Raw genomic sequence first — 23,276 nt, 5'->3', positions numbered from 1 at the left:
AACATTAGCATTCTACCATTCTAAATTGTTAGCCAATTCTACAACCGAACACATCAGAGTCATATAACTTGGTACTTGACACATGCTGTTAGCATGCAAACAGTAGCATTCTAGCAGGTTAACATTAGCATTATAACTGTTTTTAGCCAATTTTGCAGCCTAATACCTCAGGGTCATATATCAATCAATCAATCAATGTTTATTTATATAGCCCTAAATCACAAGTGTCTCAAAGGGCTGCACAAGCCACAACGACATCCTCGGTACAGAGCCCACATGCGGGCAAGGAAAAACTCACCCCAGTGGGACGTCGATGTGAATGACTATGAGAAACCTTGGAGAGGACCGCATATGTGGGTTCCCCCCCCCCCCCCCCCCCCCCCCAGGGGAGACCGAAAGCAATGGATGTCGAGTGGGTCTGACATAATATTGTGAAAGTCCAGTCCACAGTGGATCCAACACATCAGCGAGAGTCCAGTCCATAGTGGGGCCAGCAGGAAACCGTCCCGAGCGGAGACGGGTCAGCAGCTCAGAGATGTCCCCAACCGATGCACAGGCTAGTGGTCCACCCGGGGTCCCGACTCTGGACAGCAAGCACTTCATCCATGGCCACCGGACCTGTGCAACCCCCCCTCCAAGGAAGAGGGGAGCAGAGGAGAGAAGAAAAGAAACGGCAGATCAACTGGTCTAAAAAGGGGGTCTATTTAAAGGCTAGAGTATACAAATGAGTTTTAAGATGGGACTTAAATGCTTCTACTGAGGTAGCATATCTAACTTTTACCGGGAGGGCATTCCATAGTACTGGAGCCCGAACAGAAAACGCTCTATAGCCCGCAGACTTTTTTTTGGCTCTGGGAATCACTAATAAACCGGAGTTCTTTGAACGCAGATTTCTTGTCGGGACATATGGTACAATACAATCGGCGAGATAGGCTGGAGCTAAACCGTGTAGTATTTTATACGTAAGTAGTAAAACCCTAAAGTCACATCTTAAGTGCACAGGAAGCCAGTGCAGGTGAGCCAGTATAGGCGTAATATGATCAAACTTTCTTGTTTTTGTCAAAAGTCTAGCAGCCGCATTTTGTACCAACTGTAATCTTTTAATGCTAGACATAGGGAGACCCGAAAATAATACGTTACAGTAATCGAGACGAGACGTAATGAAGGCATGAATAATGATCTCAGCGTCGCTAGTGGACAAGATGGACCGAATTTTAGCGATATTACGGAGATGAAAGAAGGCCGTTTTAGTAACACTCTCAATGTGTGACTCAAACGAGAGAGTTGGATCGAAGATAATACCCAAATTCTTTACCGAGTCGCCTTGTGTAATTGTTTGGTTGTCAAATGTTAAGGTGGTATTATTAAATAGATGTCGGTGTCTAGCAGGACCGATAATCAGCATTTCCGTTTTCTTAGCGTTGAGTTGCAAAAAGTTAGCGGACATCCATTGTTTAATTTCATTAAGACACGCCTCCAGCTGACTACAATCCGGCGTGTTGGTCAGCTTTAGGGGCATGTAGAGTTGGATGTCATCAGCATAACAGTGAAAGCTAACACCGTATTTGCGTATGATGTCACCCAGCGGCAGCATGTAAATACTAAAGAGTGCAGGGCCAAGAACCGAACCCTGGGGAACTCCGCACGTTACCTTGACATAGTCCGAGGTCACATTGTTATGGGAGACACACTGCATCCTGTCAGTACGATAAGAGATAAACCATGACAATGCTAAGTCTGACATACCAACACGTGTTTTGATACGCTCTAATAAAATATTATGATCGACGGTATCGAAAGCGGCGCTAAGATCAAGAAGCAGCAACATAGATGACGCATCAGAATCCATATAACTTGGTACTTGACACATTCGAGCTGTTAGCATGTTAGCGCTAGCATTTAAGTTTGGGTTGCGAATTTCAGCAGCTTACACATTCACATGCAATTTCTCCCAAAAGTTGCTTATTCTAGTTTTTTGTGTAATGCTCCGATCAAGGATGTTTTTGTTCTGTCTTTAGAATAAAAACAAGCTGCAGGCCGCAAATGGCCCCCCGGGCCGCACCTTGGACACACTGATCTAGACCACAAGGACGTGTTTGTCTTTTCGTCTTTGGTCAAGTTCAATGAAAACAAGACATTGAAGCCTGGTTGCTGCTCGGCTTGCACTGATTCACTCTCTTTCCCTCTCTCTCTTCTGTGGTCTGTTAGAAAACACAAATTGCACACCATCCTAACAATCACACACTATGGACACACACACACACACACACACACACACACACACACACAGGGGAGACAGTCCCAACACGTATGCTTGGCGGCTTAATAAAAGATTATTTCCATGGATCAGGTTGAACATGATCTGGAGAGGAGGTAACCAAAGATCGTGTGTGTGTGCGTGTGCGTGTGTGTGTGTGTGTGTGTGTGTGTGCGTGCGTGCGTGCGTGTGTGTGTGTGTAAGAGCCAATTCACCCAGGAAACGTGCAGGGTGGGTCCCAAACATGAGGCTAGAAGGTGGGAAGGAGGGGTTGGACAAACACAAGATGGAGCAATCTCTACTGATGTTTGGGTTTCACTGCAAACGGAAACACATTTTTTCCTCTTTATTTGTTTTTTATCATTTTTTTTACTCAATATGACAGTAATTTTCTTAGTGAAGTGAAGTGAAGTGAATTACATTTATATAGCGCTTTTTCTCAAGTGACTCAAAGCGCTTTACATTGTGAAACCCAATATCTAAGTTACATTTAAACCAGTGTGGGTGGCACTGGGAGCAGGTGGGTAAAGTGTCTTGCCCAAGGACACAACGGCAGTGACTAGGATGGCGGAAGCGGGAATCGAACCTGCAACCCTCAAGTTGCTGGCACGGCCACTCTACCAACCGAGCTATACCGCGAGATAATGCGGTTGAAGCAACAAAAAACATTATTCAAGCATAACTCCTAAACCAAACATGCAATATGTCTAATAATGCCTGTATTAATGTATCTTTGTTAGTTTTACTAGAAACATGTGCTTTTGTAAGGTTTGCAAACACAAAAATGTGTTTTATACATGGATGACAATAATATTCTTAGAATCCTGAGAAAATGCAATTAAAGCAATAAAAAAATGTTTTAATGTAAATATCAGAAACTTAAAAACATAATACAAAGCTTATGCACTGGTTTTGAGTGTGTATGTGTGTGTGTATACATACATGCATGTGTGTGTGTGTGTGTGTGTGTGTTGGACATTTTGCCCACCCATATCTCGATGGAATAGTTAATGATAGGGGTCATTATGGTTTTAAGTCAGTTAGTCTTATCTTTTTTGTGATAAACCTGCTTTTACAGCGACACACACACACATACATGCATTATTGTATTTGTTACCTTCTAGAGACCTCCCAAACAATGCCTACCTCTTTAGGACCACCCTTTCTAGATATATAAAGATTTGTATTTACAACATTAATAATATATACAAACTATGCAAATATAAAAAAGGTAAGGTTTTAATTTTTTTTTTTGTAATTGGTTTTAATCTTCATTACAGTATATATATATATATATATATATATATATATATATATATATATATATATATATATATATATATATATATATATATATATATATATATATATATATATATATATATATATATATGTATATATATATATATATATATGCATATATATATATATACATACATATGCATATATATATATATATATATATATATATATATATATATACTTTTTTTTTAATTTCGGTCCTAAATTGTTCATATGGAAGGTACTTTTTCTTGTTGATGTCTCAAGAAGGGTAGAATTACAAGAACACACACACACACACACACACTTAATGCTGTTATAAGAGGGAGTCTATCATACAAAATATTCAGTTACCCATTATTATCACCATCAGTGATAATGTAGTCTATGTGCTTGTGTGTACTTGAACATGTGTGTGTCTGTGTGTGTTCTTGTATTTCTACAGATCTTGAGACATCAACAAGGAAAAGTACCGTCCATATTAGGACCGGTGAACAAGTTAGGACCGAAATCATGGTCCCAATACGGAAAACCATTGCATCTAATAGGGAATGTCTCAGTTGCACCCCTGGTTGTGAAATCTATCAAAATTAGGGTGGTCCCAAAAAGGAGGGATTTTTCAAAATGACTGTGTGTCGGTTGTAAAAGTGCTCCCCCTCTGACCAGCATATGAAATAACGTGTGTGTGTAAAAATTTTAAGTGCTCTACCTCTGGCCAACATATGTAATAACAAGTGTGTGTAAGAAATTAAAATGTGCCCCCTTTGTCCAAAATTGATTTAAAAATAAATTAAAAAATATATGTATAAAGAGACATACTGTAAATCCTTGAAGTAAATACTTTTTTACAAACAAAAAATTAGAGAGAAAAAAAATTAACTAAAATGCTTACCTTTTTTATATTTGCATAGTATGTATATATTATTAATGTTGTAAATACAAATCTTTATATATCTAGAAAGGGTGATCCTAAAGAGGTAGGCATTTTTTGGAGGTCTAAAGAAGGTAACAAATACAAGCATGTGTGTGAATCATCCATTCGATGATTGTCTGATATGTGAAAAAAAGTGGGTCAGGTTAAGGGAGTGCAAGCTTTTGGACTGACGCACACATTGTTGTCACTCGATTCCCAACTTTTCTTAAATGTTATTCCAATTCCGTGTTGCTCATCTTGGCACGGCCCCGGAGTGAAATCCAAATGAGAAAAAAGATGCAATAAAATGCAGCAGAAGGAAAGACTTGTGGTTGTTTGAACTGGTTTTGTATTCTTCTGGGAACACGAAGGCAATAATTCAGTCGAGCATGCAGACATCCCATAATGGAGCAAATGTGAATACTCGCCACATCCATAGATGAATTATATTTATTTGTAGCCTTTGTATATATACAGGTATATACTGTGTATACGTATCCATCCATCCATCTATTTTCTACCGCTTGTCCCGTTCGGGGTCGCGGGGGTATCTCAGCTGCACATGGGCAGAAGGCGGGGTACACCCTGGACAAGTCGCCACCTCATTGCAGTATATGTATATATATATATATATATATATATATATATATATATATATATATATATATATATATATATATATATATATATATATATATATATATATATATATATATATATATATACTGTGTGTGTATATATATATATATATACATACTGTGTGTGTATATATATATATATATATATATATATATATATATATATATATATATATATATATATATATATATATATATATATATTAGGGGTGTGGGAAAAAATCGATTCGAATTCGAATCGCGATTCTCACGTTGTGCGATTCAGAATCGATTCTCATTTTTAAAAAATCGATTTTTATTTATGTATTTATTTTTTTTATTTTTTATTTTTTTATTTATTTAAATTAATCAATCCAAGAAAACAATACACAGCAATACCATAACAATGCAATCCAATTCCAAAACCAAACCCGACCCAGCAACACTCAGAACTGCAATAAACAGAGCAATTGAGAGGAGACACAAACACGACACAGAGAAAACCAAAAGTAGCGAAACAAAAATGAATATTATCAACAACAGTATCAATATTAGTTACAATTTCAACATAGCAGTGATTAAAAATCCCTCATTGACATTATCATTAGACATTTAGTTTATGAGATGCGATGCAAGTGTAAGCCACTGCGACACTATTGTTCATTTTTTGTATTTTTTTTATTTTTATTAATGTTTGTAATGATAATATCAATGAGGGATTTTTAATCACTGCTATGTTGAAATTGTTACTAATATTGATACTGTTGTTGATAATATTCATTTTTGTTTCACTACTTTTAGATTGTTCCGTGTCATGTTTGTGTGTCCTCAATTGCTCTCAATTGCTCTGTTTATTGCTATTCTGAATGTTGCTGGGTCAGGTTTTGTTTTGAAATTGTATTGCATTATTATGGTATTGTTGTGTATTGTTTTCATTAAAAAAAACATCGTTTTTGAATCGAGAGTCGTGTTGAATTGAAAAAAAAATCGATTCTGAATCGAATCGTGACCCTAAGAATCGATTTTGAATCGAATCGTGGGACACCCAATGATTCACAGCCCTAATATATATATATATATATATATATATATATATATATATATATATATATATATATATATATATATATATATATATATATATATATATATATATACATATATATATATATATATATATATATATATATATATATATATATATATATATATATATATATATATATATATATATATATATATACGGATCTGTTGTGTAGGACTAGATGTTACAATCCCCTAATGCATACTTGAGACACCTATGCGACTTTGTGGGATGGTCAAGTGAGTGAAGGCATCCTCTGGGTTATCAAGTGGGCGCCCCCCTTCCTCAGTGTTTCGCTGATAGGCCCACGACACCTCCAGAGGGTTCAGCAGTGAGTCCCAGCGTCCCAGGATCACTCCCTAGATGCCATCACTCACTTGAAAGCCCAGGTGGAGTCCCTTCGCTTGACCCACAGCCACTGACTCCCCTTTTCAGCGGCTTTTGAGAGGTCTTTCACTGCCTGCCGGTGGGCCTTCCCTCGCACTCCCATTTCCCTGAGGAGCCTGGATGTTGAGGTGGCCACGAATCCTCTGCAGCCTACTTCCACTGGGCGTACCCTCACTTTCCAGCCTTGTTGTTGCGCATCGGCTGCAAGCTCAGTGTACCTCAACTTCTTGCGCTCGTAGGCCTCCTCCATTGCACTCTCCCAGGGCACCGTGAGCTCTATGATGTACACGAGCCTGAGCGAAGCTGACCACAGAACAAGATCTGGCCGCAGGTTGGTGGACGCAATCTCAACTGGGAAGCAGAGTCTCTGGCCCAGGTCTGCCAGCAGTTTCCAGTCCCGTGCCCCGCCTAGCTGTCCAGTGTCTGGTCTTGTGGGGGTGAGGTTGGCTTGACCCTCACCCTCCCGGACAAATGTTGTTGCTTGCCAACGGGATGACGAAGGAGGAAGGGCATTGACACTTGTCTGTCAACTTTCCAGCACTGCTGCAAGACACTTTAGCACCTGGTTGTGCCGCCAGGTGTAATGGCCTTGGGTGAGGCTGGTCTTGCAGCCCATCAGGATGTGCTTCAGTGTTGCTGGACTCGGACACAGAGGGCATGTGGGGTCTTCACCATACCACTGGCTGAGGTTTTTTGGAGAAGGCAGGACATCGTAGGCAGCCCTGATGGTAAAGCTCGCCCTGAATGCCTCCATCTCCCACAGCTCTTTCCAGGAGATCTTCCTCTTCTCTACTCCTTCCCATGTCATCCACTGCCCTTGTTTTGCCTGCGCCACAGCTTGTGCGCACCTTCTTGCTTCCTCTTCCCGACGTATCTCCTGGACCACCAGCTTGCGTCTCTGAGATGGAGTGGCCTTGCTCCAGGCTGGTGTACTGGCCCCAAGGCCGAGACCACTCCTCCGCTGCTGTACTCGGCCCACAATGTCTCTGTGCCTGAGTGCTGCTTTAGCCTGCTCAGTTGCAGCCAGTGGGGTCCACTTCCTCCCAGTAGCCAGGATGGGGGCAGCTTGGGCTACAAATGGATCACTCGAATCCAGTAGCATCATCTCCAGTCTGACTTTGGCGCACTTGAACTCCTCTGAGAGACTGGAAATGGGCAGTTCTAACATTCCTTTGCCGTAGAGTCCAATACTGCTGAGGCACCTGGGAAGGCCAAGCCACTTCCTTGCATATGAGCTAACCAGTCTCTCCAGCTTTTCCACCTTAGAGAGCGGGACTTCATAGAGGGTTAGTGGCCACAATAGGCGTGGAAGTAGTCCATACTGCATGCACCAGAGCTTCAGCTTGCCAGGAAGCAGGGTTCTGTTGATGTTCTCCAGGCCACTGGCTACCTCCTTCCTGAGCTGATCTACCTGCTCTTTGTCTTTGAGGGAGGCATCATACCAACGATCTAGGGACTTCACAGGCTTCTCGGAGACTGTTGGAATAGGTTCCTCACCAATGTAAAAGCGGTGGTGTGACAGTTTCCCCTTGTCAATAGAGATGCTTCTGGACTTGCTTGGCTTGATCTTCATGCGAGCTAGCTCGATGTTTTCTTGGAGCTTTCTCAGAAGCCGTACAGTGCAAGCCTTGGTTGTGGTAAGTGTTGTGAGGTCATCCATGTAGGCTCTGACAGGCGGCAGCCTCAGGCCAGGTCTTATTAGCTGTCCCCCAACCACCCACCGCGATGCCCGGGTGATCACCTCCATGGCCATGGTGAAGGCCAGCGGGGAGATGGTGCAGCCGGCCATGATTCCCACCTCCAGGTGTTGCAATGCTGTGGTGTACTCGGCAGTTGTCACGCATAGCTGGACGTCCTGGAAGTAGGCCTTGACAAGGGTTGTGAGAGCTGCTGGGACCTTGAAGTAGTCGAAAGCTGTCCACAGGAGATTGTGAGGGACTGAGCCAAAGGCATTGGCGAGATCCAGGAAAACCACATAAAGGTCTGTTCTCTCCTTCTTGGCAACCTGGATCTGATGCCAGATGACACTAGTATGTTCCATGCAACCGGGGAAGCCTGAGATGCCTGCTTTCTGGATTGATGTGTCAATCAGGTTGTTTCTTTGCAGGTATCCTGCCAGCCTATGAGCAATCACGCTGAAGAATATTTTTCCCTCGACATTTAGAAGGCTGATCTGGCGGAATTGGCCGATTTCTGATGAGTCCTTTTCCTTGGGGATAAGGATTCCACCGGCTCTTCGCCAGGAAGTTGGTATCTCCTTCTTTTGCCACACGACTCTCATCAGCTTCCAGAGGAAGCGCAGGACATCTGGTGCGTTTTTGTAGAGCCTGTATGGAACTCCGTTGGGACCTGGAGCTGATGCGGCCCTTGCTCTACGCACGGTTTTGTCTACTTCACTCCATCTGGGTAGGCTGATGTCTAGATCGTGCTCTGGTGGATTGACTGGTGGCATGTCAGGTGGGAGTGTAACCTCTTCATGGTGTCGGTCGTCTGTGCTGGATATTTGCAGATGTTCTTCCAGGTTGGCCTTTGACACTGAGAGACTTCCAGACTTCTCCTTTGTGAACAGACTCTTCACAAATTTGAAGGGGTCTTTGTAGAAGCGTGTTCTTGTTTGCTCCTTCCTTCTGCGCTTCCTCAGAAGGTTTTCCGCTCTCCTCAGTGTTGCAAGTCTACTCTGGATCTCTCCCTGCAGCACGTTTATGCCCTCCTTCTCCTCCTCTGTGGCCTTCCTCCATTGCTTCTTCAGCTGTCTCCTCTCCTTGACTAGGCGGTCTATTTCTGTCTGTCTTCTGGACTTAGTGGGGATTGATGGAGCAGATCGTTTTCCTTCCACCACTCCAAACCCTTCCACTCCATAGGCATAGATTACATCCCCCATTCTCTCCAACTTCTTCATGGCGGTGCCTCTGATCCCTTCTATGATGTTGCAGAGATCAGTGTTGACCTCCTTCCACAGTGTGCCGTCGCAGGATTTTGGCCACTTGACAAATGGCCTTCGCCCCCGGATCTTCTTTTCCGTTGCAGGTCGTAGTGGGTTGGGTTCAGGTTGTTCTCCCGTGCCTGGTTCTGCCTCCTCAGGGACAGGGGTGTTGATGTCCTGCAGACTGTGGGGTTTGTCCTGCTGCTGAACTTCAGTCGACTGACTCGACCTGCTTCTCAGAAAGTAGCTGTCGATGCGAGTTCCCTGTTGACCCTTCTTTAGGCACCCTTTCTTGCCTTGGTGTATTTTCAGGCCTTGGGTGGAAGTAACCTTTGTCCAACCACATACGCAGCTCTGAAGCTTGTGTCCTGCTGTGGCTGTTGGAGCCTCAGGTATGCTGATCATCAAACTCGTAGTCTGTTCCGTTCCTGTGTTCAGTACCGGGTGTTCTGCCGATGAGCCATCTTCCGCCCCCGCTCTCGCTGACTCAGGGGGTATTTTCTTCTTAGAACTTTTCGTAGCCATGTTTGGGTGGAACCCATACACCGTTCCTGCCGGATCCTGCCACCACGGGTAGCTAGCCCATGGCAGCCCCGTTGGGGTCTATTCCCTCCTGCCAGCTGTCTTTCCCTTGTTGTCAGCTGCCCTTTCACAGCAGTCACTGGTTCACCAGATGATCAGATCTGTTGTGTAGGACTAGATGTTACAATCCCCTAATACATACTTGAGACACCTATGCGATTTTGTGGGATGGTCAAGTGAGTGAAGGCATCCTCTGGGTTATCAAGTGGGCACCCCCCCTTCCTCAGTGTATATATATATATATATATATATATATATATATATATATATATATATATATATATATATATATATATATATATATATATATATATATATATATATACATACGTACATATAAAGGCTGTATTGTTAATGATTAATATTACTGATATTAAGAGTATGTGAAAGTGTAATCAATCAGAAATATCAAGCATCTAAAATGCGCCAAAAATGTACAAGTGTGGAGAGAGTGATTTGCATTTTTTCCCATCAGGCATGATTTAAATGTGTGTCATTTTGAATAATGTAAGGTGCCTGGACGTTTTTTTTTTATAATACCCACAAAGTTCAGTAAGCAGGTTGTGTTATGTGAGACCATGTGTGTTGACTTTTTGTGTTGATTGCAATTTTTTGCGCCATGAGTGCGATAGGTTGTTTGGATTGGGTCATAAAAGTAATTGGTGTGCTGTGTACACTTCAAGCTTCAATTCATGGTTATTGGCTTGCTTTGCTCACATTGTCCACATGATGGCGGCAAATCTGTGGCAATTAACCAGGCAGATATTTAAAATTAAGCTGGAGGCACCCGGCGAGCCTGACTCTTGAAGAAACTCATAACATCTCGCGGGCCGGTGTGAAGACGCAATTGGTCCACGGGCCGTAGTTTGGACACCCTTGACTTAGGCCTACTACGCTACTGTATTTGAATGGTGGTACTTGGAGAGCCAAGCTTTTTCTGAGAACCAAAGTTTGAGAACCACTGATGTGTCCTAAGAGGGCCATTTAGCTTGAAAATGTTCACTGAGTTTTACTGTTACAGGAACTATAACTATATTTTCATTTGTTTTTATTCATATTTGTGCATTTGTTATCTGAAAATATTAATACATGACATATACTGGTTTGGGACTCATCACTTGTTTTTGATATTTGCCCATTTAATTGCTTGTGGGTTCGAATTGTCTTCTGCTTACAAAATACATGCAATGCTTTTTGTACTGTACCCTGGCTCAGAAAGTTACAAACTGTTGAAATGATAACTATTTGTTTCGAGCAGTTAAAATCTTCACTCTCGTCCACCTCATCTACAAAACCCAAAACCAGTGAAGTTGGCAGTAAAAATAGAATACAATGATTTGCAAATCCTTTTCAACTTATATTCAATTGAATAGACTGTAAAGACAAGATATTTAATGTTCGAACTGAGAAACTTGGTTTTTTTTGCGAATAATCATTAACTTAGAATTTAATGGCAGCAACACATTGCAAAAAAAGTTGGCACAGGGGCGTTTTTACCATTGTGTTACATGGCCTTTCCTTTTAACAACACTCAGTAAACGTTTGGGAACTGAGGAGACCAATTTTTGAAGCTTTTCAGGTGGAATTCTTTCCCATTCTTGCTTGATGTACAGCTTAAGTTGTTCAACAGTCCGGGGTCTCCGTTGTGGTATTTTAGGCTTCCTAATGCGCCACACATTTTCAATGGGAGACAGGTCTGGACTACAAGCAGGCCAATCTAGTACCCGCACTCTTTTACTATGAAGCCACGCTGTTGTGACACGTGGCTTGGCATTGTCTTGCTGAAATAAGCAGGGGCGTCCATGAAAAAGACGTTGCTTGGATGGCAACATATGTTGCTCCAAAACCTGTATGTACCTTTCAGCATTAATGGCGCCTTCACAGATGTGTAAGTTACCCATGTCTTGGGCACTAATACACCCTGATGCCATCACAGATGCTCGCTTTCCGGATGGTTTCTTTTCCTCTTTGGTCCAAAGGACACCACGTCCACAGTTTCCAAAAACAATTTGAAATGTGGACTAGTCAGACCACAGAACACTTTTCCACCTTGCATCAGTCCATCTTAGATGAGCTCGGGCCCAGCAAAGTGTTTCTTGGTGTTGTTGATAAATGGCTTTCGCCTTGCATAGTAGAGTTTTAACTTGCACTTACACATTTAGCAACGAACTGTAGTTACTGATAGTGGTTTTCTGAAGTGTTCCTGAGCCCATGTGGTGATATCATTTACACATTGATGTAAGTTACCCAAGCCTTGGGCACTAATACACCCCCATACCATCACAGATCCTGGCTTTCTGGATGGTTTCTTTTCCTCTTTGGTCCAAAGGACACGACATCCACAGTTTCCAAAAACAATTTTAAATGTGGACTAGTCATACCACAGAACACTTTTCCACCTTGCATCAGTCCATCTTAGATGAGCTCGGGCCCAGCGAAGTGTTTCTTGGTGTTGTTGATAAAAGGCTTTCGCCTTGCATAGTAGAGTTTTAACTTGCACTTACACATGTAGCAACGAACTGTAGTTACTGATAGTGGTTTTCTGAAGTGTTCCTGAGCCCATGTGGTGATATCCTTTACACATTGATGTTGGTTTTTGATGCAGTATCGCCTGAGGGATCCAAGGTCACGGTCATAGCAGTGATTTCTCCAGATTCTCTGAACCTTTTGATGATATCGCGGACTTTAGATAATGAAATCCCTAAATTCCTTGCAATAGCTCGTTCAAAAATGTTGTTTTTAAACTGTTGGACAATTTGCTCTCGCATTTGTTCAGAAAGTGGTGACCCTCGCTCCATCCTTGTTTGTGAATGACTGAGCATTTCATGGAAGCTGCTTTTATACCCAATCATGGCACTCATCTGTTCCCAATTAGCCTGTTCACCTGTGGGATGTTCCAAATAAGTGTTTGATGAGCATTCCTCAACTTTCTCAGTCTTTTTTGCCACTTGTGCCAGCTTTTTTGAAACATGTTGCAGGCATCTAATTCCAAATGAGCTAATATTTGCAAAAATTAACGTTTACCAGTTCGAACGTTAAGTATCTTGTCTTTGCAGTCTATTCAATTGAATATAAGTTGAAAAGGATTTGCAAATCATTGTATTTAGTCTTTATTTACCATTTACACAACGTGCCAACTTCACTGGTTTTGGGTTTTGTACAATTTTGATGAAAAGAACAAGCAGATTATGTTCATAAAGGTCTAAAAAATCCTACATTTGCCATAAAATCTTTATCGGGGGATAATATGTCAACAATTTGACACTCGCGCTATTATTTGGCTCCAAGTTTAGTTGCAAACCGGTGATATTTTCATCACAAACCAGCTTCTAACAAGCATGGCATCTGCCAAAGTGCTCCCAAAAGAGGTGCCAGTGCTGCATGGAGAGCCCTCAGAAGTACCTGCTAGAACGGTGAGAGTGTGTCAGAGCCTGATTTCTTTTGAGGCTGTGCTCATATTTCATGTTTTTTGAACTGCCAGTGTGTGATCAGGAACACTTTGATGTGAGAGGAGTTCAAATGGCTGCTTGGCAGGTAGAGAGTGGCGCAGGGGGCATCGAATGTCAGCCGGTTGCCACAATACTCCACCTGCAAGGTTGTAAGCCAGCCTTAATGCTAAGGAACTGTCAGAATTTTGATTCATATTTACTAAACTTGGGATAAAAATATGTTTTTGGAGGAACCACAAAAACTGTTGGAGGAGCACAAATGTTGGGTCTTGAGCTAAAAATGCTTGGTGGTGTTTAGTACAGTTGGGTGGTTCAATAAGCTGGATGAGAGTGTGACTGGTCACGTCTCTGTTGCTTGTATTCCGTTACGTGACTTCTTTCCGGAAAAGAAAACCAGTGGTGGTCAACCAAGCCAAGAGGGCAAACTATCTGAGAACAAAAGAGGCTTAAATCTTCCTGCAAAAGGCAGATACAAGCCAAAAAAAATCAGAAAATGGAATGGAATAGATCCATGTACTTAATCAAAAAAAAGTTTTGTCGAGTGACATCAAGGATTACACATCAGTCGCGTTCCCAGACATCGAACAATGGTGCTCCAGACGCCATTTTACACGACAAAACATATGGAAACTTGCAAAAGCATGGAGGTCTAAAACTACTTTGTGTGTGGCTGGGTCAAGGAGTTTGGTATCAAGACTCTCCCAGATAAATATGTGCATACGTTTATGAGTAGCCTGTTTTCCCCGTCTTTATCAAAATATAACTACGGATTTCAACACAGTGTAATAGCTGAAAGCTTCATTTACTATTTTTGCCTTTAGTAAAAGCTTACCTCTTTTAGACTGTTGGACAATTATTTTCTCACGCATTTGTTCACAAAGTGGTGACCTTCGTCCCATCCTTGTTTGTGAATGACTGAGCATTTCATGGAAGGTGCTTTTATACCCAATCATGGCACCCACCTGTTCCCAATGTGCCTGTTCACCCGCGGGATGTTCCAAATAAGTGTTTGATGAGCATTCCTCAACTTTATCAGCTGTGTTTCTGGGTGTTGTTGATAAATGGCTTTCGCTTTGCATAGTAGAGTTTTAACTTACACTTACAGATGTAGCGATGAACTGTAGTTACTGACAGTGGTTTTCTGAAGTGTTCCTGAGCCCATGTGGTGATATCCTTTACACACTGATGTCGCTTTTTGATGCAGTACAGCCTGAGGAATCGAAGGTCACAGGCATTTAATGTTGGTTTTTAGCCTTGCTGCTTACGTGCAGTGATTTCTCCAGATTCTCTGAGCCTTTTGATGATATTACGGACCGTAGATGGTGAAATTCCTTGCAATGGCTCATTGAGAAATGTTCTTAAACTGTTAGACAATTTGCTCACGCAAATGACTGAGCATTTCATGGAAGCTGTTTTTATACTAAATCATGGCACCCACCTGCTCCCAAATTAGCCTGTTCACCTGTGGGATGTTCCAAATAAGTGCTTGATGAGCATTCCTCAACTTTCTCTGTCTTTTTTTGCTTCTTGTGCCAGCTTTTTTTAAACATGTTGCATGCATCAAATTCCAAATGAGCTAATATTTGCAAAAAATAACAAAGTTACTCAGTTCGAACGTTAAGAGATACTTAACGTTCGAACTGAGTAACTTTGTTATTTTTTCTTTGCAGTCTATTCAATTGAATATAAGTTGAAAAGGATTTGCAAATAATTGTATTCTGTTTGTATTTACCATTTACACAACGTGCCAACTTCACTGGTTTGGGTTTGTATATCAAACAAACCTTTAACAAAGTGATCACTGCAAACGCATGCATTCTTCAAAACTGCTCGCTTGGACTGGAGTGTGAGCTGCTTTTTTCTTCGTTGTTTTGTAAAATCTTGTACTCTTCCTTCCTTTTTGATTACCTCTCGAGGAACTCTGAAGAAAACGTTTATCCTTTTCGCAATTTGAACGATTCGTGCAGCTGAAAACAATACAAGCATAGGGCATTTTTTATTTCGAGAAATGCTAAATGGTGCCTTGTACGCATTGAGAACAAAGCTAGCTTGACCACCACACATATTTAATGAGTGGGACGCAGTGGCAGGCCGTGCGTTTCTCACCTAGGCCTTCAGTGATGTCCTACTTAGTAGGGCTGCGAATCTTTGGGTGTCCCACGATTCGATTCAATATCGATTCTTGGGGTCACGATTCGATTCAAAATCGATATTTTCCCGATTCAAAAGGATTCTCTATTCATTCAATACATAGGATTTCAGCAGGATCTACCCCAGTCTGCTGACATGCAAGCAGAGTAGTAGATTTTTGTAAAAAGCTTTTTATAATTGTAAAGGACAATGTTTTATCAACTGATTGCAATAATATAAATTTGTTTTAACTATTAAATGAACCAAAAATATGACTTGTTTTATCTTTGTGAAAATATTGGACACAGTGTGTTGTCAAGCTTACAAGATGCGATGCAAGTGTAAGCCACCGTGACACTATTGTTATTTTTTTTTATTTTTATAAATGTCTAATGATAATGTCAATGAGGGATTTTTAATCACTGCTATGTTGAAATTGTAACTAATTTTGATACTGTTGTTGATAATATTCATTTTTGTTTCACTACTTTTGGTTTGTTCTGTGTCGTGTTTGTGTCTCCTCTCGAGTGCTCTGTTTATTGCAGTTCTGAGTGTTGCTGGGTTGGGTTTGGTTTTGGATTGCATAGTTATGGTATTGCTGTGTATTGTTTTGTTGGATTGATTAATTTTTTTTTTAAAAAGAAAAAAAATCCATCCATCCATCCATCTTCTTCCGCTTATCCGAGGTCGGGTCGCGGGGGCAGCAGCCTAAGCAGGGAAGCCCAGACTTCCCTCTCCCCAGCCACTTCGTCCAGCTCTTCCCGGGGGATCCTGAAGCGTTCCCAGGCCAGCCGGGAGACATAGTCTTCCCAACGTGTCCTGGGTCTTCCCTGTGGCCTCCTACCGGTCGGACGTGCCCTAAACACCTCCTGAGGGAGGCGTTCGGGTGGAATCCTGACCAGATGCCCGAACCACCTCATCTGGCTCCTCTCGATGTGGAGGAGCAGCGGCTTTACTTTAAGCTCCCCCCGGATGGCAGAGCTTCTCACCCTATCTCTAAGGGAGAGCCCCACCACCCGGCGGAGGAAACTCATTTCGGCCGCTTGTACCCGTGATCTTGTCCTTTCGGTCATAACCCAAAGCTAGGTAAAAAAAAAATAGATTTAAAAAAAATGAGAAATGATTCTGAATTGCACAACGTGAGAATCGGGATTCGGATTCGAATTCGAATCGATTTTTTCCCACACCCCTACTACTTAGTCCGACTTCACCTCTCAAAATATCGTAATTTATGTCACCACATGGACACGACTGGAGATACTATACAGAAACCCACTTGCACACTACTGGCCATTGAAACCCCTTAACAGTGTACAAAACGGTCTATTTTTTGGCACATTTAACATTCAATAAACTCACTTCAGCAATTAAAACATATCTTATGTGGTACTGTCAATATTAAAATAATTGTATAAAACAAATGAAATATGAAAAAATTAAGAAATAAAATATTTGAACTTTGGAGTTTGCATGTTCTCCCCGTGACTGCGTGGGTTCCCTCCGGGTACTCCGGCTTCCTCCCACCTCCAAAGACATGCACCTGGGGATAGGTTGATTGGCAACACTAAATTGGCCCTAGTGTGTGAATGTGAGTGTGAATGTTGTCTGTCTATCTGTGTTGGCCCTGCGATGAGGTGGCGACTTGTCCAGGGTGTGCCCCGCCTTCCGCCCGATTGTAGCTGAGATAGGCTCCAGCGCCCCCCGCGACCCCGAAGGGAATAAGCGGTAGAAAATGGATGGATGGATGGAATATTTGAACTCACAATTTGTAGCACCCATTCGATGCCATATAAGCCAGTGGTACCGCTCGTAGTCGGTAGTTGGTGGTAGTCGGTTGATTCGTGTGAAAGTTGCGGGCAAACCATTTCACCGCCGGGATAGCTTCTGGTGTCGGCCGACCTCATCTCACAAGATGTAGTTTCTCTTAAGTATCCTTCTTGAAAATGGCCTTGCAAATATATATCTGCCACCTAATCAACATTTTGCTCTCTTTCTTTGTGAGTACCGGCAAGTTTTCTGTGGCTTTCTATGGCTCGTATGGCTCCGGTGCCACTTCCTGTTTTCGCAACTTGTGATTGGATACTCACTCGGGACTCCAAAGTGAGTATCCAATCACAGCGTAAGGCCAGCAAGAAGGCCTTACTGACAACAACTCGTGATCTGATTGCCTGTCACGATTGTCGATCAACTCTATGTGTCCGTTCACTTACAGTTCACGGACGTCCGCATTGTTGATTCTGAAGGCATTTCATACAACATGGCAACATAAGCTAGCTGAATTCTGATTCGATACAAACTGTAACCTAAAAACAGCACTGGAAGGAGCATAATTTGACATGAGGAGGATATGAATACTTTTAGATATTTTGGGAAAGTAAATTAAAATTGACTTTTATCTTTAATTATGATCATGATTTCTGGTTATGTTAGGCCAGCAGAAAAGGCGTTGCTGGCCCTGATGGCCCACCACTGGTGGGACGTGAGCCGGACGTGACGTTTGTAAAATCCAAGCAATATGTGATGATTGGCGACAAGATAGACGACTTTATATATTATATATTTCTCCCGGCGACCCTAAACAACCCTAATTACAGATTTCCAATGCCATAAAGCCATTGAACTACAGATTCACATCGAGCTGTGGGTTGTTACCGTCTACTTGCATTACGGTCAACTGCAGACTCACAAAACCCAGAAGAAATCTTTTTTTGTATGTCTGAACTGTCATTTTTCAATCAAGTGAGTAAGACTGACACCTCCAGGTGGACGTCTACAGAGTTCCACTCAAGTCTGTACTGTTCTTCGGCTTAACATTGATCCTTTTACCAAGCATGGCCTCGGAAAACTTCAGGGGAAACTAGGGGGATGAGTTGAGAGGGTGTGAGGGACTTGAGCTGATCATTCATCTGTGCATTCACTTGAGTTGGCCTGACTGTGTGGCTCAAAGAGTCAGTGCTCAGATCATAACGGCTCCATCCACAGACACGAGCCAGTTTGGCAGCGACTTGATGTAAAATACACAAACCTGCCAGTCTTCGTGGAAATAGGCCTCTCATTCATTCCCTCTGGCAGGCGAGCGCTTAAGATTTAGATTTAGTATCGCAATACAGCTGCTCATCTAAATGCTCTCCATTCCTTTTCATTCTAAAGTGGCAGATAATTGGCTTCTCATGACAGGAGGCTTACAGCTGTGGCCCTCGTTTGGCAGCTGGTCAGCCTGGCTGTGGTCTCCTGGAATGTGAGGAATTGAGTTTGTACGCAGATAGTGTCTGTAAGAAGAATATGAATGAGGTTTTGTTTTGAGTTCAATACATCTCTTGAGCACCCAACCATATAACATGAATTATTCTTGTTTTTTGTTCATGCAGACGACTACAGCTATTTGCCTGATGCATTGCCACCTGTTCCCGAAGTCCCGGACTCTGGCTCAGTCCTGAGCTCCAGCGACATTTCGACCCGCTGCCTTCGCAACCCAGCCTTCCGTTACGCATCCTTGCGCTATTGCTCGGCCCACAGCATGGACTCTTCTCCAGACAGTGCCGAAAGGCCGGTCAGCTACAGCTCTACCTCTTCCTCCGCTTCTTCTCGGGACAGTCACTGCTCACTGGGCAGCCGCTCCACCCTTGTCCACAACCCTAACTGTATCCCTGTGACATCAGACCAGGACTCCGGGGCTATACGTTTGGAGTTGGTTCCAGCCCAGCAGCTGGGAAGCGGGGAAGACGACAGAAGAGATGACGGAGATATGGACACAGGAAGGCAGCCTGGGAGAAAGGGCACTGAACAGACAGCAACTGATCATTCAGAACCAGAGCTAAGTCTTGACAGGGGGACAGAGCGAATTGGTCAGGTGAAAGAACCCAGGACGTATGTGGACCGGGTGGTGCAGGAGATACTGGATACAGAGAGAACATACGTCCAGGACCTCAGAAGCATTGTGGAGGTGAGGAAAAATATTTACTTTATCTCATTCCTTTTTGATAGAAATAAGAAATGTAGTAATGTCTTAAACCAGGGGTGTCCATTTGGTGATCGTGAGTTAATCTTCACTATGGCGTCACATTTGTCACCTGATTGACAAACATGGCAACCAGGGGTCTTGTAAGATAACCACTGGCGGGTACGAGCTCAGTATGAAGAAAAAAGGGCATGCAGGAACTGAAGAAGCACTTTTTCTCTCGCACACAACACACCTGCCGTCAACAGTCTACGATACTATAGCTCTTTTAAACTTTAGCATTCATACTGTACAAGCAGCATTAAAATCAACAAGAAAAGTGGAGTGCTGGGTGTGTGAAACTCATTACAGACTTTGATTTACCTAAAAGTTAATTGAAAGCAGGTGACAATTCAAGACTGGCTCTGAAATTTGGAAATGCATTTTTTTTTTTTAGCTTTCTTTGATTATATGTCCATTTATTCTTGTACAACACAGCAGCATTGTAATAAACCCTATGGTTGTTTGCTTACCAAGTCGGTTTAGACGCAATTGTCTTCCTCAAACAATGTTTATGTTTAAGCTTTTGAAACTGATTTACAAAACGAAAGCGATTCCAAATCAGTAAAGTGGAGGTCAAAACAGGCCGAGGTCAGCATGGCGGGTGGTTGACTTTGCTCTTTTCAGGTGTGCAGGCCTTTCAACCAGCTGATAACACACATGCTTTGAGTATTCAGTGATTGTCATCACACACACACACACACACACACACACACACACACACACACACACACACACACACACACACACACACACACGCACACACACACCACTTGTTGTCTGCTGGGAACCTTCAACACAAAAAGGTCACCTGTGCTCACTTTTGCAGGGTTTGGGTTCGGTTGAGTTACAGGACACCGGAACCTTTGTGCTGCAGGAACGGGCACACATTCAAAACAACATGTGTGCATGTACTGTAAGCACACAACATCCATCCATCTACTCTCTATACTGCTTGTCCTCATTAGGGTTAGGGTAACCTGCAGCCTATCCCAACACAGTCAACCACTTTCCACAAACTGATTATTTTTTTTGCTGCTGAATTGACCTTTCAGTTTGATTTTATTTGATTTTCAGTAATTGTCTGTTTTAGATGGATTACCTTTCTAGAGTGTTCATCATTATTGTAGTTAGATCACATTTCTTGATCGCTCTTCATTCTTGTAGTTGGATCACCTTTCTTGATCCCTCTTCATTTTTGGAGTTGGATCACTTTCTTGATCCCTCTTCATTCTTGTAGTTGGATCATATTTATAGATCCCTCTTCATTCTTGTAGTTGGATCACCTTTCTTGATACCGCTTCATTCTTGTAGTTGGATCACCTTTCTTGATCCCTCTTAATTATTGTAGTTGGATCACTGTTCTTGATCCCTCTTAATTATTGTAGTTGGATCATCTTACTTGATCCCTCTTCATTCTTGTAGTTTGATCACCTTTCTTGATCCGTCCTTATTCTTGTAGTTGGATCACCTTTCTTGATCCCTCTTTATTATTGTAGTTGGATCACAGTTCTGGATCCCTTACCATTCTTGTAGTCGGATCACCTTTCTGGCTTGATCATCCTTCTTGTAGTTGGATCACTATTATGGAGCCCTTATAATTCTTGTAGTTGATCACTTTTATGGAGCTGTCATAATTCTTGTAGTTGCATCACCTTTCTGGATCCCTCATAATTCTTGTAGTTGGATGACCTTTATGGATCCCTCTTTATTCTTGTAGTTGGATTTCCTTTCTTGATCCCTCTTCATTCTTGTAGTTGGATGACCTTTATGGATCCCTCTTTATTCTTGTAGTTGGATTTCCTTTCTTGATCCCTCTTCATTCTTGTAGTTGGATGTCCTCTCTTGAGCCCTCTTCATTCTTGTAGTCGGATCTCCTCTCTTGAGCCCTCTTCATTCTTGTAATTGGATATCCTTTTTTGAGCCCTCTTTGTTCTTGCAATTGGATATCCTTCTTGATCCTTCTTCATTCTTGTAGTTGGATCAACTTTTTGGATCCCTCGTCATTGTTGTTGGATCACCTTTCTTGATCCCTCTTCATTAATTTATTTGGATCTCCCTTTGTGATCCTTCATTGTTCTTGTAGTTGGATCACCTTTCTGGATCCCTCATCATTCTTGTAGTTGGATTACCTGACTGGATCTCTCTGCAGTCTTGTTGCCTCTTACTTGTTCTTGAATGTACAGAACAGAACAGGTGTGCTAAATCTATTCCAATTAATGACCAGGCAGATAGAGACAAACAACCATTAACATTCAAGTCGATGGACAATTTTGTCTCCAGTTAATACATGTCATTGGACTGTGAGAGAAAACCGGCCATGCACACTCTACACAGAGATGTCCAAGACAAGATTCAAATGCAGAATGGTTGTGAAGCAGAATTTCTAACCACTGCGCTGCCCATGAGGATGTCTTCTGCTGTCGAAATTAAAACAAGAACTTTAAATTCATTGTCACCCAGGTTTCAACTTTGCAACTCTGATTGATGTCCCGCCTTCCATCCCCCCTTTGTCCTTTTAGGATGCAGAGGCGAGGACAGGGGACAGAAGGAAGAGGGATTTAGCTCTGAGATAACAGTGTCTGCAATAGGTTAAGAAAACACGGAAGAGGGCTTAAGAGCTGCACTTAATCACCTTCTACTGCCTGCAGACCGCCACCAGTAAAGAAGTAAAACAGACCACCCAGCCTTGGACTGCCACTTACCTATCAGTCCATTTTTCTTCACTAGGGCATTGAATCATTGCTTATTTCTTTAATGACAGTGAAGGTTGATTGTATCAGCAGTATTAACTTCACCTGATGGTCGCCAAAGCCTCCATTATTACAACGCCAGTCATCCATAATCCTCGAGCCCATGCTGCTTCCGGAGAGCAAAGAGGGTGTGATAGGCTTAAGATAAATATTTACCATTACTCCCTTGGGCTCAGCTCTCTCAGCAGGGGAGCAGTGGTCATCACTTTGTCTTGCATGCAACCTATCATGTGTGCATTTGAATTTAGCAGTGTGCAACCGTAGCCATAATATACTTTAGCACCTGGAAAGAGTCGCCTTTTGCAGTTGACCAGGAATTAAGAGGTTTTCAACGTTTGAATCTATCGATGTTCAAACTACGAATTGCGTAGAGTAATGACTTTCAACTACAGTGCAGAGTAAAGTGTTTGGCTTGGAATCGAAGCATGCACTTGAGGAGGTTAATGGTTAACGGCAGACTGGATCAAGTCGGTACATGTTGCGTCTGATGCTTAGCAGGGAGTGTACCTTCAGAGGTGTGTGTGATTGAGCTGCCCATTGTTAGACTTGAGGCGAATGCGACGAGTGAGCAGGTCGAGCCAGGTCACATCGATGACCCCGTGACTAATAAAGCATCACCTTACACGGTACTGTTGATGGTCAACAAAATCTTAACATGACCCTCTGAGGTGACCCCTAGCTTGGTCTGTGAGCAGGGATTTTAGAATAAAAATGTATATGATTCATGTCTTGGCTAAATTTCAAGTTAAAATGCTTTTTATTAACTGAACGGGGGTATATTTTAGCTATAGTGTCAAATAACTAAAAACTACATGTGATATTTTATCTGACAATATTAGACAATTCTCTTAAATGCCAGCAATATTACTTTTTGTAAATTAATAGCACTTAATACATTTACAG

At 42.2% G+C, this 23,276-nt stretch overlaps 1 protein-coding gene across 2 annotated transcripts in view; it reads left to right on the top strand.

Moving 5' to 3' along the window:
- LOC133640524 (pleckstrin homology domain-containing family G member 1-like) overlaps nucleotides 1-23,276 on the top strand; it is a 140,026-nt gene that overhangs the window by 56,969 nt on the left and 59,781 nt on the right. For both annotated transcript variants that reach the window (XM_062033991.1, XM_062033990.1), the window contains exon 2: nucleotides 18,992-19,566. In XM_062033991.1, coding sequence (XP_061889975.1) covers nucleotides 19,141-19,566 — 426 coding nt within the window. In that variant the 5' untranslated portion in view covers nucleotides 18,992-19,140. The remainder of the gene's footprint in view (nucleotides 1-18,991; nucleotides 19,567-23,276) is intronic.

The sequence above is a fragment of the Entelurus aequoreus genome, linkage group LG23 (assembly GCF_033978785.1).
Source record: "Entelurus aequoreus isolate RoL-2023_Sb linkage group LG23, RoL_Eaeq_v1.1, whole genome shotgun sequence".
Taxonomy (NCBI): domain Eukaryota; kingdom Metazoa; phylum Chordata; class Actinopteri; order Syngnathiformes; family Syngnathidae; genus Entelurus; species Entelurus aequoreus.
The sequence above is the reverse complement of the archived record's forward strand: the minus strand, read 5'-3'. Positions and strand labels throughout refer to the sequence as shown.